The sequence below is a fragment of the Megalops cyprinoides genome, chromosome 1 (genome assembly GCF_013368585.1).
Source record: "Megalops cyprinoides isolate fMegCyp1 chromosome 1, fMegCyp1.pri, whole genome shotgun sequence".
Classification (NCBI taxonomy): Eukaryota; Metazoa; Chordata; class Actinopteri; order Elopiformes; family Megalopidae; genus Megalops; species Megalops cyprinoides.
Window position 1 is genome coordinate 21,537,366 of NC_050583.1, and position 17,287 is coordinate 21,554,652.

Here is a 17,287-nt window from a genome sequence, read left to right on the forward strand (position 1 = left end):
CCACACCAAACCTCAAAGTTATGTTCCTAACTAAACACTGAATGTATTGAGTTAATTCCATGTCTAATCCCCACCTCATCACCACGGAGTACAGCGCAATTCGGTTCATCCGCGATCGAGACCCGCCGATGATATGTCACCGGGGCCTCCGGACCGCTCGCTTGGCTCAGAACGCGAAGTTGTCTCCCCTGTCGTACAGGGTCATGGGCAGAGTGAGGCGCGCTCAGAGCGCGGCCTCGGCTTCAGAAGCAGCAGAGCCCTCCGTCCTACGCTGCAGTGACCGCTGCTGGACAGCTCTCATGTTCCCTTCCCTCGGCAAGAACCCAGCAAACGCGACTACAGCAGAACTAGTCAACCAAAAAAAAATATTTAAAAATAAAGCGTTTCCTTCCCATAAAATTAACTCCCTCTAGTAACTGCCGCTTAAGACCTACTCTAATGCTATAACGTATAGCTGCAAAAACTCAAATGTATGTGTCGTGTGTTTGCATGTCTCAGTTCCAGTAAGTTCTTAACAGGAAATGAGTAAACCTCATAAACCTTTTGAATAAATTGTTGACATCCTATGGCAAGGGCAAAAACATAAGAACAAAATGGCCTGTATGTAGAGCCAGTTGTACCACACACACTCGAGAATCAGCCTTCTAGTCCAACAGAACCTCCTATCTGTGCAGTATTATAAATTATTGTCTATCAAGCTCACTGCAGCCAGTTAAAACAGGATGAGCTTTTCCTCTCAGTGCACATAATGTGCACTTGTCTCTGACTGGCCTAGAAGCATTACAGAGAGCATCTGAGGCAATCAGAGGCAAGCGCACAGCTATGCACACAGAGAGGAGCATCTCTCTCATACTGAGAAACATGGAACATCTACAATGTGGGAGATCTCTGTCGGATAAAAACAAGATTTCTTGAAATGCTTGTCTGTTGTGCAATTCACAACAGAGTATCAAGGTGCAACACAAGATTTCTATTTATTCTAAACCTTGGGCTTGACTGGGTAGTGGGGTTCTAGCTGAGTAATGGAGTTAATTGTGCCCCCTGGCTTGAAACTGGCCACGCTCCAGGGCATTATGGGCTCTCTGGGAGTAGCAGTGGGCTGGCCAGTGGAGCCATATGGGGTTAGTTATCCTGAACGCTAACAGGGGGAAACTCATTCTCATCATCCAGACACACAGGACCTGCTGCAAACTCGTGTTCCGGGATCACTTCGCCCTTCTTCGCGCCACCGTCCTCTGAGTAGCCTGGTGAGAGAGAAGGACAATCATGTAGTGCACTGCATCAACACCACACAAAAACCTGTGTCTATGTGTATGTTGGGGGGGAGAAAAGTAAAAATAATTGCTGTTAAATGAAAGAAGGTGTTCACCCAAATTTAGCAAGATGCAGACAAAGCAACAGCTTAAAAAAAAAAGCATAACCCTAAACACCAACATTTCATCGCTTCTGCACCCTCATTAAGGGAATCTAAAGTAAGTCACACAAGGCAGATTGCTCTTATGAAAGCACAAAGTCATTTTAGGATTTCAGAGTTTGCAAATTTGCTTGTGTTTTTGGCCGAAAAAGAAGATCTGTGACATACTGGCTGCAGCCTGCCTCTCCACTGTGGAGGTCCCTGCTTCAGCCCTACAAGGGGTGACCGCTGCGATGCCTACCTGTGAGAGCTGCAGAAGAGGGCGTGGCAGTGGGGATAGCAACGGTGGCGGCATATGACTGATTGGCTGGCAGCGACCCCCGACCCTCTAACTCCTCCTCAGACTCCCCCTGCTCCTCTGAGTCAAACAGCCTGGGAGAAGGACGCTGAGTGAGGCCAAGCACAGTGATACATGCACAGGACAAGCAAGCCAGTGTACTCCATTACAGTGAAATAGCTACAGAGCTGCACAGTGCCCCACAGTACCTCACACACACACAGCTTACCTGTGTTTCTTGACCAAGACACACTCCCCCCCATCCTGGGGGTCCACATTGTAGATATAGAGGTGTCCGTCAGAGGAGGCCACCAGAAGACGTGGCAGCTTCTGGATGCTGAAAGGAATGAGGCGGAAACCTTCACTACACTGGGCTACGGTGCCACACCCACCATGCATCCTCGATCTAGCAGATCATATTTAGATCATTCAGTATCTCGGGACTGTGGGACTGGAAGAACATCTGCTCCAGTCTCACACATTCAGTAATTCTAGAACAGCTGGTCTAGCCTTAAAAGACACTACATCAGCAGCTGGTAAGATGGCTAATTCTATGACCTGTGTTTGATGAGGGGTGAAGGAATACGAGAGAGGGGGTCACTGTGCGAATGCTGTGTTCAGAGAAGGGGTGACTGTGTGTGGTTGGGGGGGGGAGTGGTGCCTGTGTCCTGTGTTTGAAGAGGAGATGACTGTGTGTGTGGTTTGGGGAAGGACGTGCCTGTGTGCTGTGTTCGGAGACGGTGTGAGTGTTGGTGCTGTGTTTTGAGGAGGGGGTGAAACCAGACAGGACTCACGTGGCCAGGGCACAGATGTTCTTCAAACCGAAGATGTTGAGGCGCACAGTGGCAAAGGCGCGGTCCTGGTTCATCATGCCAGACACCTGTGCAGGGAGGTAGTTGCTGGCGGCAGAGAACATCTTCCCAACATACGCAGACCAGGTGGGAGACTCCTCCTCTCGACTAGGAACAGAGGGCACACACTCAGCCATGGAAGTTTGCACACCCTCAGAGAGATGTTATCAGGCTGTGTACCATGACATTCTCCTGCATTTCCACACAGTATGACTTATATCATCATGTTTCTTTACTCTTTTTTTTCCTGAAATCCATCCTGGACAAGAATGTTCTCTGTGTGCCACTATATGCAAGAGAGAAGTATATGCACTGCTGGACCAGCATTCTTTTGCTGATTCCTCTAACCCCGTGTTTCCCAACCCTGCTCCTGGAGGCACACTGTCCTGCATATCTTCTATGTATCCTTCCTGCTTGACTAAATCAGGTGTGTTCAGCTAATCAAAAGTGCCACTGATGAGTTCAGTCAGGTAGGTAGAGCAGGGATAGATAGAAGATATGCAGGACGGTGTGCCTTCAGGAGCAGGGTTGGGAAACGCTGCTCTAACCATCTCTATGGGCAAACCTGTAAGTCACTACCGCCATCTTGTGGTGATTATAGGTCAAAATTATTATTATACAATAGTGGAGTGAGAACCATCACGTACATTATGAAATACAAGGAAAAAGGTCAATGGAGCATGTGTAGGCAGATATGTGAATGACCAAGCGAGTGCTCATGGATGTGTGTTTGAGAAAACGTGACTAGATGATAAAGCAGATGCTGGCATATGTGTAGATGACCACTACACACTAAATCTCTCCACATGAGAACGAGAAATCGATTCTAAAACGCCCAGACCTCTGCACTGAGCATACACATAACATTTAGCAAGCGCATCACGTCATTGTAACCTTCTGGTCGACTGACCAATCAAATCAATCGAGAGGACTGACACTGAGGAGAAACGGTTTGCGAGTCTGGTGTTGAAAACTAGTGAGCAACTGCAACTGTCAGCAAATAATGTTATAGAGGAAAACATTCAATGTATGATAACCCCAGTCTATACCCATGTTTATTAATTATAATGCATAACAAAACTCACATAAAATGCTTTTAAATGTGTGTAATATCTATTTCTTAAGCTTTTATGTTAATCAACCAAATATTTAGTATGTCACGCTTTGTCGCTTGTTGTCGCTACCGGTGTGAGCGCAGGGTAAGGGACAAGTAACATCAAATGAATGAATAATTAAACACAGGGGGGTTTGGTTGCGGTATTACCGCAAACCTCAAGGTGGCATCCTTCGAATACCGCGGTAAGGAAATTTCTATACCGCTGCAGCCCTACTTGTGGGTGACAGAGTGGTTGCATCTGTGTGAGTACCTGGGGCTGTGCTGTTCCAGTTTGAAGATATGCACCGTCTCTGTGTTACTGGAAGCACAGAGGAACTGGGCATCAGCACTGAAGGACAGAGAGCTGATGTTGACGTACCTGCAGAAACAGAGGCACGAGGGCTAGATCAAAGGCCACAAAGCCTGTTCTTCTCACAGGGCACATGGGCCATGTAACAAGACCATGCTTCTGAGGTAAACCAATCATTTTACATTAAACTTGTCAAATCACAACTAACAATTCTAAAGGAATTAAAGCATACAGGCACCAGAGAAACAATCTAATCAAAAAATGAAATATACACAAGAAAGTACCAGAAGAAATCTATGGAGCAGTCCCGTTTCAGGTAATATACAGACAGAACAGTTCGCTATATAGATGTGATAAATGCATGAAAAGATTAAAAGAATAAAAAATACATATGTATGCATATGTGCATATATGTACAGTATTACATTCAAGTGAGAAATATAAGAAATGTCTTCAGACGTCTAGACTTAGTGTAACTGATCTGAGCTGCAAGAAGCTTCACACAGTATTAACGTGTGGGGGCAGGCGCCAGCACAGTCAACAGGCAGTAACACATCAACAAGGCCACTGTAGCAATTCCATCAAGCAGGGTAACAGCACTAGGAAGGGATGTGTAGGAGAACATTTCAGCTTTGCTGTGAAGTCCAGGCTTTTAGCCATGTATTCATGTCACTGTAGCGCGAGGTGGGGTATCAGGGTTTGGTTCCCACCCGCCACAGTATTGTATTATCATTCTATCTGTTTCTGCATGTTTGTTTCTGAATGCCTGCACCTTCCCTCACTGTGATGTCACAGTGCCCTCAGTGTCTGCACATCTGTTCTTGTCAATGTGTGCCTGCCAAAGTGCTCCTGTGTGTGTGTGTGCTGGCATGTCACAGAGTCGCTAACCTCTTCATGCCGCGGCGGAACTCGAACAGGCGCAGTCCCTCTGGGACGGAGAACACTCTGATCACAGTGCCCTGCAGGAGGAACACGTGGTCAGGCCGGGAGTCAGCACTCGTCAAAATTAGAGGGTGCCGCTTAGTACAGCACCATGGCGTCAGGTGAATATGAGGGAGAGAAAGAGATGCCAGGCACAGAGATTCACCAGGACCAGAACACAGACAGAGGGAGGAGCTCACCCTCTCTGAGGCGCTGGCCAGCTTGGTGCCCGAGGCGTTGAAAGTGATGGCAGCCAGGGGGCTGTCGTGGGCAGGAATCATGGTGACCGTGCTCTGTGTGAGGACAGCAAGAAAAGAGATACCAACAGGGCATTTTGACATAACAGCCTTTCGGCCTCATGTTTGTTTTAGTGGTAGCTTAGCCAACCCTAGCAGTCCAGCTGCCTAACGTCAGGACAAGTTCCTCACCAGGTTGTTGGCATCGTAGACAATGATCTCTCCGATGGTGGCGCTGCCTGGGTATGCCAGGTACGAGTTGGAATGGTTAGTGGAGAGGGCGCAAAGACCTGAGGAGAGGGACAGACAGAGGACCGTCACTGAGAGGTGGCAGGGGAGGGGGTGACAGGCCCGCAGGCCCCTGGTTCACATGCAGCATCTGCAGATAGCACACTCTGAGGGTGACTTGAAAGGCAGCACTCCATACCTGTCGGATTGGATGGTGTGTTGAGCAGAGTCTTCAGAAGCTTCATGTCCTTGATGTTGTGGATGTAGATGGACTCCTCTAGACACACGATCAGCCTCTGCACAGGGAGGAAATGAGCGTCACGGCATGCCACAACCCCATCCCCTGCACACCCTGCAGAGCCTTCTCCACATAATGGGAACAGGACCTCTGATGACTAAACCCACCCACGGGACTTCACGTAATACACAAATGCGTTCGCTGCAATAGTCAGATTATTGATTATGTGCTGTAAAGTTAAACCAGAGGTGTTGCTTGTTGCTTACATTCAGGACAACCAACAAAACTGCACCTAAATACCTGAACGCTCTACTATGCTCTGCTACAAACCTACGTTCCACCCCCGACCGCTGCCCTCTGCAACAGAACGGCGTCTGGTGGTCCTGTCACATCGCGGCACAAAATCACTATCCAGAACTTTCTCTGCTGTTGTCCCGCAATGGTGGAATGACCTTCCACTCTTCATCTGTTCTGCCGAGTCCCTCATTATTACAGACATCTGAAGATACAGCTCTTCCACGTTCACCTGATCACCTGAATTACTACAACTTAAAGCAATTTCTTATGTCCTAAACTCTGCTTTCCAAAAGAATTTTAGCCTAATGGTTTAATGCACTTGTGTCTCTACCAGCTAGCCTGTACCTGGTCTGGCCAACTATTAAAACTTGGTCATGCAGCACTTCTAATATTGTGACTCCTTGTATGGATTTTGCTTGTGTTGTGCTCTGTCTCACTTTAAGTTGTTTTGGATAAAAGTGTCTGCTAAATGAATAAATGTAAATGTAAATGTAATGTTACTCTATCTTTGGAAACTTTGGAAAAATAATCCCCAGAAAGAGGCCTTAAGATGATGGTGATGTGGATCGCTAGTTCAGTCCTTCCACTCCACTCTTCCTATACAGCACTCTACTGTATGCAAGGACACATCTCATTACATTACATTATTACATTATTGTCTAGATTTTGACTTTCATGTGTTACAATTTGACAATCTGATGTTACAATTTTTAGATACTATCAATTTATGCAGCTGGGTACTTACTGAGGCAATTGTGGGTACCTTGCCCAAGGGTACAGCAGCAGTGCTACAATGAGGAATGGATTTCAATCCCAACAGGCCAGAAATTTAATTCTAACCCTGGTTTGGAAGGCATGCAAGAGACATCGGAGAGGAAAGATAATCCGGGTATAACCCCAGATAACCCTGGTTATTCGATTACCCAGATTATAATATGTAATAATTTTGCATACAATGGTTATATTGTTTTTGACAGTCCATTTTGGATACATTTCTTTTTTCCCTATTGTGCTCTATGACATAGTGCAGGGAAAAGGTTATACCGCTTAGCATGACAATGATTCCGCTCAGACTGAGAATGGTATTTTTGTCAGATGGTGCAAACACTGCCCTGACTTCACCGAAACAGGATCAGACAGAGTTACACAACAAGGCTCACTTCAGCAGAAGGGAGCAGAGTTCAGGAAACAGATGGGAAACAGGCAACCTAAAGCTTGATGTTCAACCAGAGTATTTTAATACCAGTAAAAACAGAAAAGAAATGATGCTGTGTCTTCATTTGCATTTCCCAGAGGAAATAAGCACGTCTTGTACGGAAACAGCTGTTGCCCTGATGGCAGCTCAATAACAGAAGCTTTGCATGGGCTGCTGTAGATTAGTGAGTCATTAATCTCTTCCAGGTAAAGTTACAATATCAGAGGAGTGATTAGCGCTTGGCAACCTACTTTCACTGAGTCTCCACATCCAACTACCATTGCATTGCAGCTGCGTTAACACACAATAAAACCATGCAATAATAATATGATTAAAGACTATAATATAATCAAGAATGCTGTCTATATTCCCCTTATTCAAAGCTATGCACACCACTCCTTCCTTGGCTCCCAGCACAGTTGGCACAGTATCCCCTACCTGGCGGTTGAGACGGACAGCCAGGATGTTGTTGGAGTAGCTGTAGTTGCATATCTCTGTGCCCTTCTTGAAATGGTAGACGTTCATACGGCGTGGCATGGCCAGGCTGACCACCACCACCAAGCTGCTGGAGAACAGGCGCTCCACGATGTACACATCCGGGGTTTCTGCTGACATGGGGGGGGGGGCCAAAACGCTGTCAGCATAAGGCAGTGCTGGGCTTGAAGAGGCTATGTGTACAGTCCACATTGTTGTCCCTCACGGTGACATCAGACACCCATCCCATGGCTCTGAGACTGTGTGAGTGGCTCTAGCTGCTGCAAGTGCACCAAAAGCTTGTTGCATGTTTGAAAGTGTTTTTAAGAAGCTGAAGACCGATCATGCCAATGACTGTGAATTTGCCTTTAATTTCAAGTAACTAAATGAGAAGTAAAGGTAAGAACACTTTGCCAGATAAAGGACTTTTTCTAACACTGTTTCTCCACATGACAGGAATGGTCAATTCAAAGCATAATGCTATGACATTTACACCCAAAGAAAATAGTTTCTTCAACCTACATAAGTAAACTATGGAGGCACACAACAGAATATTACAAAAGTGCTCAGGATTTAATTTGGCCAAGGGAAAGCACAACATCCACTTGTATGGTGCTGGGCATCCTCTTATGTGCCGTGTCCTCAGTGAGCTCCTCAAAGTTCACATGACCGTTACTCTCCAGACTTTAACAGGGCTTACATCCAATCAAAAGCCCTGCAGCCTGACTGCGTGCTGGTCCTGACATATCCCCCACTGCACCTCACTGCACATCTCCAAAACTTCAAAACTCTCTACATCCCTTTTCCACCCGCCTACTTGTTGCTCCTCCCTGCTGCTCCAGAGCAACTCATTTCCATCACCCCCTTCGTAGCGTACCCCCAGCCGCTATGCAGTCCTGTGCGTAGACCTGGGCTCACTCAGGGCCCCGGGTGGGGCATTTGGAAAAACAGAGCCCTCTCTTATTGCTTATCACAACAGTCCAGTGGGCAGAAAACACAGCACAACACGCCATTGTATTACAGTCCCTGGGACGGAGCCACGCTCCACACTCAGGGACCTCTTTTCCCCCCTTGTTGGCTTTTGATGGTGCTGCAGCAGAGCGGGATGCTTAACCCCCCGGCCTGCATTCCCAAGCCAGACGCACAGAACCGCAGCTGTGAGAACAGTACACATCTTCAACAATGAGGATGGATCCTGGGTAAACGGCACCCGTATTAATGTGCAACATCTCTGCAAACAGTGAAGATACTTACCACTTTCATGAATGCAGTCCAGTCTGTCCACCAAGGTCACAGAGAAAAGCCGGTACCCAGTTTTGGTCCCGACAGCCAATGACCTGACAGCAGAAATCAATTCTCAACATCAACATCTCTTCTGACAACTCCCACTTTCTTGGCCACAGACTCATCTAAAAAATTGATTAAAATCATATAAAATATCCTACATGAAAACTGTTGTGGGTTTCCATCATTTAAAATGTACATTTGCCACACTTATCTAGGAAAAAATGACACCTTTTTGGAAAAAAAAAACAAGCAGTGTAACAATTTTATCTGTTAATTAATAATTTATTTAACTCATCAAGAATTTACTAATTCATAAGCAAAATCTATTACTAATCAATCTAAAAAACCCATTGGACATATACAGACATGCTAGCATTAACAACTTCATTACTTGAAATGCAGCGAACACCTTAATTAAAACGACAGAAGGATCCTAGTTCAGTGTTCCTGGGAACCAGAACATTTGCTTGGAGCACAAGATGCTGCTGTATCATGTTAGAAGTGGGTCAACTTGGTCAGTGTAAAGTATAGCTTTAATCAATCTGATTTTCATACAATTGCTGGACAGCAGAATGGAACGTAACATTATCTACACAATTGCACTTTTCAGGCACTAGTACACATGATATCGAGAAACTATTTTTTTTGCAAAAACCGCTTTGCCCATGGGAATACCAACCCTAGAATCTAATGGACAAAACTGGGTCACCACTAAACCTCTGCCTGTCAATCTACACTTTAAGAAGTGTGATCATAAGCTGCTATCAAACGACACCTACGTCATTATTATTGCTGTTATTGTTATCATCGCTAACTACCGCAATTATAAATGCAAAATCATAATTTACACACAAGAGCAAACCTTATAACCATCAGCCTTACATACAGCAGAAAATAGGCCCAGTGAACGAAAGCTAGCCGAAATAACATGTTTTATATAGCATCCTTTTTGCCAACAACTGCTTTCACATTTAGCAAAACAAAACATCGCCACGCGGCCTGTCAGTTAGTAATACGATGTTTGATAGATGATGATCATGTTGATTCAATATGTCTAATATAACTAGTTAGATAACGCAATCAAGGATTCCTGAAATTTAGCTTAGCTGAGCATAAAGAATTTTACGGCGCCAAAACAAAACTAAAACGAGCTACAAGCAATAAGGAGAAGGGCCAGAAGCGCGATCTTACGTAGTGTCTTGGTTGAAAGAGGCGCAAATCAATCCTTCTGGCCCGTCGGGGGCTTCGGCCCCTTCCCTGGTCTCCATCCCGATCCCCAGATACCTCCCCAACCTCCTCCCCGGTTTGGAGGCCTGGGATCGGTTCGATTACGTGCTGCAAAGCCAATAGTGAGCCGTAAGGGAGATGCGGCCAATTTTATTGTTTTGAATACGACTATTGCGTTTGTTTCTTTGTCAGACCTTTACGGACTGAGCAAAGCATATGTTATTTTAAATCTTACTGCGTTTTCTCGGGACGCTAGCTGCTAACTAGTTAAGCTAACCAGTTATCATAATAATCAAAATGAAGCAAAACAAAAAAACAGCTGACAGTTTGTGGCGTCACCCCGACGTCACGTTGCTATTGACCGCAGAGAGGCGACTTCAATGGTCAGCTGCGGTTCAGATTGGTCAATATGCAATAAGCTTTGGTTTGATTGGTTAACTAGTGGTTCACAGCAGTGAGAAACGAGCCCTGTTGGTACCGCCTAATTCAGTAGGGCTGCTTTCGATTGGCAGTGAGGAACTTCACTCTCGACACGAGGCATTGTTTTGATACTTTACCAGGACCAGTGGACCACCTGCAATATGATTGTTCAACTGCAATGATTGTTTTGCACAGATGTGTTCCTCTTCTTGCAGAACTGTGCCACCGTTGCCTAAAGCCAAACAGGCATAATCAAGGCTCTTGAAAATCGTCAGCAAGGTGTAGCTATGTGTGAGCATACCGGATATACATTACAGCTTGGGTATTGCACAGTCGGGATAGCAGGGCTGACACACCACACTGAATTTTTTTTTTTTTTTTTTTTAAAGGAGAGTCGTACTGTGTGTCAGTACCGCAGGACTCGGCTAGAAATCCAGAACATCACGATGCCCCCCGATCACTTTTTTTAATGTTTTCAATTTTTACTAATTTTAGCATTTTGTCAGTTTCAGACATACACACAAATCCATTTCCTCAGTCCAGAAGGAAAAAAGAAAGTAAAACTTTATATAATGATCATTAATATATTTTCATCTTTCATTTTACACTCATGTACCATGCCTCTGGTGTGGTGTTTTGCTGCAGTTTCACCTTGCAGCTCTTCCACAGATACCATTTTTGCCCAGTCTCTTTCTAATGGTGGAATCATGAACATCTGAGGCAAGTGAGGCCTGCAGTTCCTTAAATGTTCATCTTGGATCTTTTGTGACTTCCCGGATGAGTTTTCAATGTGCTCTTGGAGGAATTTTGGTTGGCCGGCCACTCCTGGGAAGATTCACCACTGTTCCAAGTTTTCTCCATTTGAGGATAACGGTTCTCACTGTGGTTCGCTGGAGTCCCAGAGCCTTAGAAATGGCTTTGTAACCCTTTCCAGACTGACATATTTCAATAACTTTCTTTCTCATCATTTCCAGAATTTCTTTTGATCGTGGCATAGTGTGCTGCTTGTTGAGACCTTTCAGCCTACTTCACATTCCTGGAAAGGTTCTATTTATGCGATGTTTAGATCCAACAAGGCTTGCAGTAATCAAGCCTGGGTGTATCTAGTCTAATTAAACCCAATTATCAATTGGACTTGGTTAATTGGTTGATTGAGTAACTAGGAGGCACTTACTTTTTCACACAGGGCCAGGTAAATAAAATGGTAAATAAATATATAATTGTTTGAAGATCTAACACAATTTAGTGTGACACACATGCAAAAATAGGAGAACTCAGGAAGGGGGCAAATACGTTTTCACAGACACATGTCTTCAGCCCCCCCCCCCAGCAATCCACTCAGTCCAGTATGATTAAAATAGAACAATAACAGAACAGTCCCACAAACAATTGATTCTATTCATTTATTAAATTTATACATAACATATCAATTTCTATCAATTATGTTCACAGCACCACACCAAAAATATATATCAAATGTTAAACGGAATTTATTTCAAACTACCATATGTATTCGTGGGCTGTTTCTCACTGTCTTATAGGTATCTAATGTAACAATTCAGACTTGCTGCCATGAAGACCAGAAATTGAATAATTAAGTGCAAGGGCTGTTCACATAGTATCAAAAAATAAGAAAATAACCATTTCATGCAAACTCAAAGACACATTAAATGCTTAAAGTAGCTCAATAAGACAGATACTCTGCCTCATTTGAAGCAAGGTGAAATAGCATTTCCTCCATAGATGAGGTCTAATGATGAGAACAGTCTAAGTTGTTTCTGGATGCATCTTAGTGTTTTAACACTTTGGGGCTTGTAGAGGGGACTCATTTGTTTTAGTTAATGCTGCATATTGAGGGATCATGTAGTTTTCTTCTCACAGATCCCAGATGAACTCTAGTGGGAGTTTTGACATCTTCTCTTGGTAAATCCTGTCAAACTTCTCGTTCTGCTCCATGGTGAATACTGTCTTCCAGTCTCCCACTTGCCCTGAGTGGAAACAAGGTGGAAACAACTCTTTCAAGAAAACGTGCAGCAATATGATTCTTCTTTTCCAAAATTCTTGGTTAGTGTGTGTGTCCGTGTGTCTGTGTGTGTGGTTGGATGATGGATTTTTTAACAGTTTATACATTACGTGTATACAGTCAGGATTTAAACAGGATCAATTTATATAAGCTTCCTTGCCGAGGATCAGGACAACGGTGTCCGCATGATGAAACTTATTGAATGTTACTCTTATCAGCAATAATAACATTACCTTTTCGAAACATTGATCCTTTGCTGCTGTCAAAATACTCTGGGAAGTTCTCCTCAAAAGAAATTGTGGGGTTCTTTTTCATGTTCTCAAAAGAGCTCTTTTCCACTATTGTGTCCAAAGTTTTGCTATCAAGAGTCTTCCCCAGAAAGTTTGATATCTTCATGATGGCGCCACGCCGGTCCTACAAAGGTGGTGTGAAGATAACAGACTTTTTACTGTCCATATTTTCATTTGTATTAATTTGGCAATTAATTTTTTGTTCTTGTATTATTAGTTTATTAAAAGTGTTTTGCTTTTCCTAATTTCAAGAATGGATGTCCTTCCAAAATGTTTTTTTTTTTTCAAAATGACAAAGGCTGTGGTACAATTACTGTATAAAACTGAAAAATATACATCCTCAGAGGGATGAGAATGTACACAATGCACCACATATGTCAAAACATAAACATTAAAACCTTTGAACATGCCTAAAAATAATATGTAATTGCGCCAAACAGGACATGACACATCTAAATCATGTAGTTGCTACAGTTATGAACTCATCATGACTCTACTATCTAAATTAACTTTCATTTAAAAGTGAGTTTTTGTTTAATAATCAAATTAAATAAAAGCAGCCAGAGCATACTTGAAAATTAAGGCTCATTTGCATTACATATTCCTGTACTTTTTGTAGGAGTATACTAATATAAGACTCTATAAATTGTGACATTGTTGACATTAGGTTTTTTGGCATTTGAATGTTGAATTATTTAGACTACCATCACTTTATAGATGATTAAACAAAATAAGAACTCTTAAATTACCTTCTTCATTTCTTCAAATGTGAGAAAGAGGAGGTTGAATTCATCTTTGTGCTTATACCAGTCATTAATGTGAGCAAACCAAGAGCCTGCAAAAACTGTCATGAACAAAAGTACCTTCCTTTTTACTATGACAATATACAGAGTTCACTGACAATATGGTTCATTGTTTTTTATTTGATAATGCCAAATATCATATACAGTATCAGAGAGAATTAAATACACAGATTATGTAGAACACCTACCTTTCCCTTCCAGAAAATCATCTAGAAATTGATCTAAGTTCTTTTGATCAGGCAGGAGTTTAAAGATATTGTGGAAGTGGAAAAATGACATTGCTACATCCTTGGGGTTTCTGACCACATAGATCACCTACAAAAGTAAAACTACAATCAGAGCCATTTCACCACAAATGGATGAGAATAAATATCTTGTTTCTCACATATTTCCTGGACTTTATCTTGATTGCCTTTTACCAGGGCTGAGGAGATATTTTCTCAGTTTTTCCCTTTCAGTTTCACTTGGGTGTTCCCAAGGAAGTTATCTTCCTGTTTCTCCTCCCTCCCTCTGAAAATAGTGCCCTGCATTCTTTTACAATCATCAAAGTTGATACATATTTTAGACATAATCGTGTAATTATCAAGGCCATTATCAAGTCTATCCAGACAGACTCAGAAAACAATGATTATTCATGTACTCTACAAAAAGTGAAGAACAGCCTTTCCAAAGTATTACTTCTTTCACAGCATTTAGCCATGACCTTGGTGGCTGGTCACTCCTCTTACCTTCCCTCTATGTCGTAGCCCCTGCGGGACCAGAGAGGTTGGCAGGTGTGTGAGAAAGGTGCGTGGAGATGGCATTTTGTTGAAGTCTACCTTCAATTTGACCTCAAACCAGGGCACCACATCAATCATTCTTTTGTTGGTTTCTTCTTTGAGATCCTTACTATGATATATCAACACCAAAATGTATTGCATCCATGTTGTTCCTGTTTTTAGTAAAAAATGTGCAATTGTCATGAATGTTAAGAGCATTTATAATTGTTTATTTGAATTATTATAAAACTTTCTGGAGCATCATGGTGTAGCTAATAAGTAGGCTACTAGCTACATTCCTTATTACAATATCTGTCAACTATATACTGTAGAGGAAATTACATTTTCTGTGCTCAATAGTATTGTATGATATTCAGTGACATGTGTGAAAGCCCCACCTGACTTTGGGTAAGTGACCACAAAGATGTCATCATCCCAGATGACAAACTGCTCCAGTGTGTCCACGTATCCCTCCTCATGCACATTACTAATAAAATTGAACCCTTTATATGTAAACAGTCCAGATCTTGTTGACTCTGTTTCATTCTCCATTCTTCAGAAGAAAAACACCATGTACAGTTTACAAGTTAGCTGAACTTATAACAGGGACAACACCACCATTACGGAGGGGTGATGTGAGTGGGTAGGCATCTGTGTTGCCAAACCAAACACATGCAAACAAACACATGGAGAAACAAATATAACAAATGAACAAATTAATATTCTGTGAGAAACATTGCATCAGTAAATAAGACATATATCTAAATTAATTTCTTAGAATGTTGTGCAGCTTTCTGTCCTTACCTCTGAAAAGCTAAAAAAAACAAGGTAAGGAGAGCAGATCTTCAGTCACAAAATCCTACAAAGGGTCTTCTATCCTGCTATTTTGTAGTAGTCCTTAAAACTTCAGCTTAACATGTAACAGGGACAGCACCATCATTACAAAGGGGTGACATGCCGTGGTGAGGCATCCTTATTAGCAAACCAAACTCATTCAAATGTATATCTAAATTACGCTACTTTGAATGTTATGCAGCTTTCTGTCCTTACCTCTGAAAAGTAAAAAAAAAAAAAAGTTTAGGAGAGCAGGTCTTTAGTCATAAGTCCCACAAAGAGTCCTCTATCCTACTGTATGGTGTTGTGAATCAGTGTGAAAACCTTCCTGGCAGTGTAAAAGATACGATAGTGTAAGATAGTGTAAAAGATAAAATAGTGTAAAAATTACAATATTGTTTCTTTCTTGAAGGCTTCACAGAATTCACCGTGTAAATATTATTTCTGTCATTTCAAGACTATCTCTCTACCCAGATACATGTTCTATATGTACAGGGCTCAGCTGCAAAGAGAAAGGCACAAGTTCTAAATGTCTGACTGCACTCAGGAGACTCAGCATATCATATGGCCAATATTCATTACCAGAGCTTTCCATGATTGGAAAAATATTGGAGGTCCTGTTTAACTAAAAGAGTTTTCAACTGGGAGTTAAACAGGACCTCCAATATTTTTCCAATATTGTCACCTTGGGGTTGCTCAAAGATGTGGTCATGCAGAAAGTTTTGTTCAGGGTACAGGCTTATGTAGGATTCTTCTTTTCCCATAAGCCAACGAGACAGAAGGTAGCTTAGCACATTCAGCTGTGCAATCATGCTGTTAGGCTTAGCTAGCATCAGCATCATTGCCTGTCGTGTTGGGGGTAAATTGCCTTTAGCTCAGCTGATAACATGTTGGTCTGTAGAGGGAGCTTTTAACCACATTACTTTTACAAAAGAAAAAAATTACTTTGTCCCCAACTAAGGTCAAAGGATAAGTTACAGTTTTTGGACCATCTAAACAAAATGAATGTGCCCACAAGGCCATCGGAGCAAAATGGGATGAGCAATGAACAATGAACAAGACAGCCTTTTTTTTTTATAAAGGCTCTCTTATCACTCATGATAGAGACTCTGTATTCCCATGTGTCCTGTTGCTCTGTTTTCTCCCGTTCCTGTCTGGATTTTTCCTGAAGCAACGTTGTTAATTATGAGTGACAAAAAATTCATTTTCCCTAACAATAAAAACCTGTGTTGTAACTTGTATCTTTTACACTGGCAAGAAGGTTTTCACACTGATTCAAGACACCACACAGTAGGATAGAAGACTCTTTGTGGGACCTGAGACTGAAGATCTGCTCTCCTAAACTTGTTTTGTTTTTTACTTTTCAGAGGTAAGGACAGAAAGCTGCATAACATTGAAAGTAGTGTAATTTAGATATACATTTGAATGTGTTTGATTTGGAAGCAAGGACACCCTTTCGTATCACCCTTCTATAATGATGGCTACTGCTCTCCTTACCTTGTTTTTTTTAGCTTTTCAGAGGTAAGGACAGAAAGCTGCACAACATTCTAAGAAGCTAATTTAGATACATGTCTTATTTACTGATGTAATGTTTCTCACAGAATATTAATTGTTGTATTTGTTTCTCCATGTGTTTGTTTGCATGTGTTAGGTTAGGCAAACACAGATGCTCACCCACTCACATCACCCCTCCGTAATGGTGGTGTTGTCCCTGTTATAAGTTCAGCTAAAGTATAAAGGGCTACTGCACTGGACTGTGCTGAAGGACGGTGATCCATCTGCAGACAGACAGGTATGTGTTTTTATTCAACATGAGAGCTTGTTATTCATATTTCTGTATTTGGCCAACCTTGCTGGCTTATTGAGCATTAATTACATAACAAACCAGTTAGTTACAAATTTGCTTAAACAAAGTATCTTAAATATTGTATAGGTTAATGATGGTCACAACTAGTCAGAAGTCAGGAACAATTTAACAGCACATGGATGAAAATGTTGATGAAGCAGCAGACCCTTCTGTGATATGTGTTCTGTGCTGTATGTACATTGTTTTCTGGCTCTTTTCAGGACATTTGTAGAAACTGTACATGGTGTTTTTCTTCTGAAGA

At 42.4% G+C, this 17,287-nt stretch overlaps 2 protein-coding genes across 2 annotated transcripts; both read right to left on the reverse strand.

Moving 5' to 3' along the window:
* Positions 1-861: 861 nt before the first annotated feature.
* Positions 862-10,388, reverse strand: LOC118772842 (WD repeat domain phosphoinositide-interacting protein 1-like). Its single transcript, XM_036521475.1, has 12 exons — positions 10,016-10,388; positions 8,792-8,874; positions 7,502-7,671; positions 5,533-5,629; positions 5,298-5,395; positions 5,070-5,162; positions 4,837-4,907; positions 3,910-4,017; positions 2,486-2,650; positions 1,921-2,028; positions 1,656-1,786; positions 862-1,244 (listed from the first exon to the last, which is right to left on the reverse strand). The coding sequence occupies exons 1-12, from the start codon at positions 10,090-10,092 to the stop codon at positions 1,123-1,125; spliced, it is 1,323 nt and encodes a 440-aa protein (XP_036377368.1). The 5' UTR covers positions 10,093-10,388; the 3' UTR covers positions 862-1,122.
* A 1,958-nt stretch (positions 10,389-12,346) lies between these two features.
* LOC118777152 (amine sulfotransferase-like) lies at positions 12,347-14,897 on the reverse strand. Its single transcript, XM_036527948.1, has 6 exons — positions 14,744-14,897; positions 14,316-14,518; positions 13,776-13,902; positions 13,534-13,628; positions 12,728-12,908; positions 12,347-12,459 (listed from the first exon to the last, which is right to left on the reverse strand). The coding sequence occupies exons 1-6, from the start codon at positions 14,895-14,897 to the stop codon at positions 12,347-12,349; spliced, it is 873 nt and encodes a 290-aa protein (XP_036383841.1).
* Positions 14,898-17,287: the final 2,390 nt, after the last annotated feature.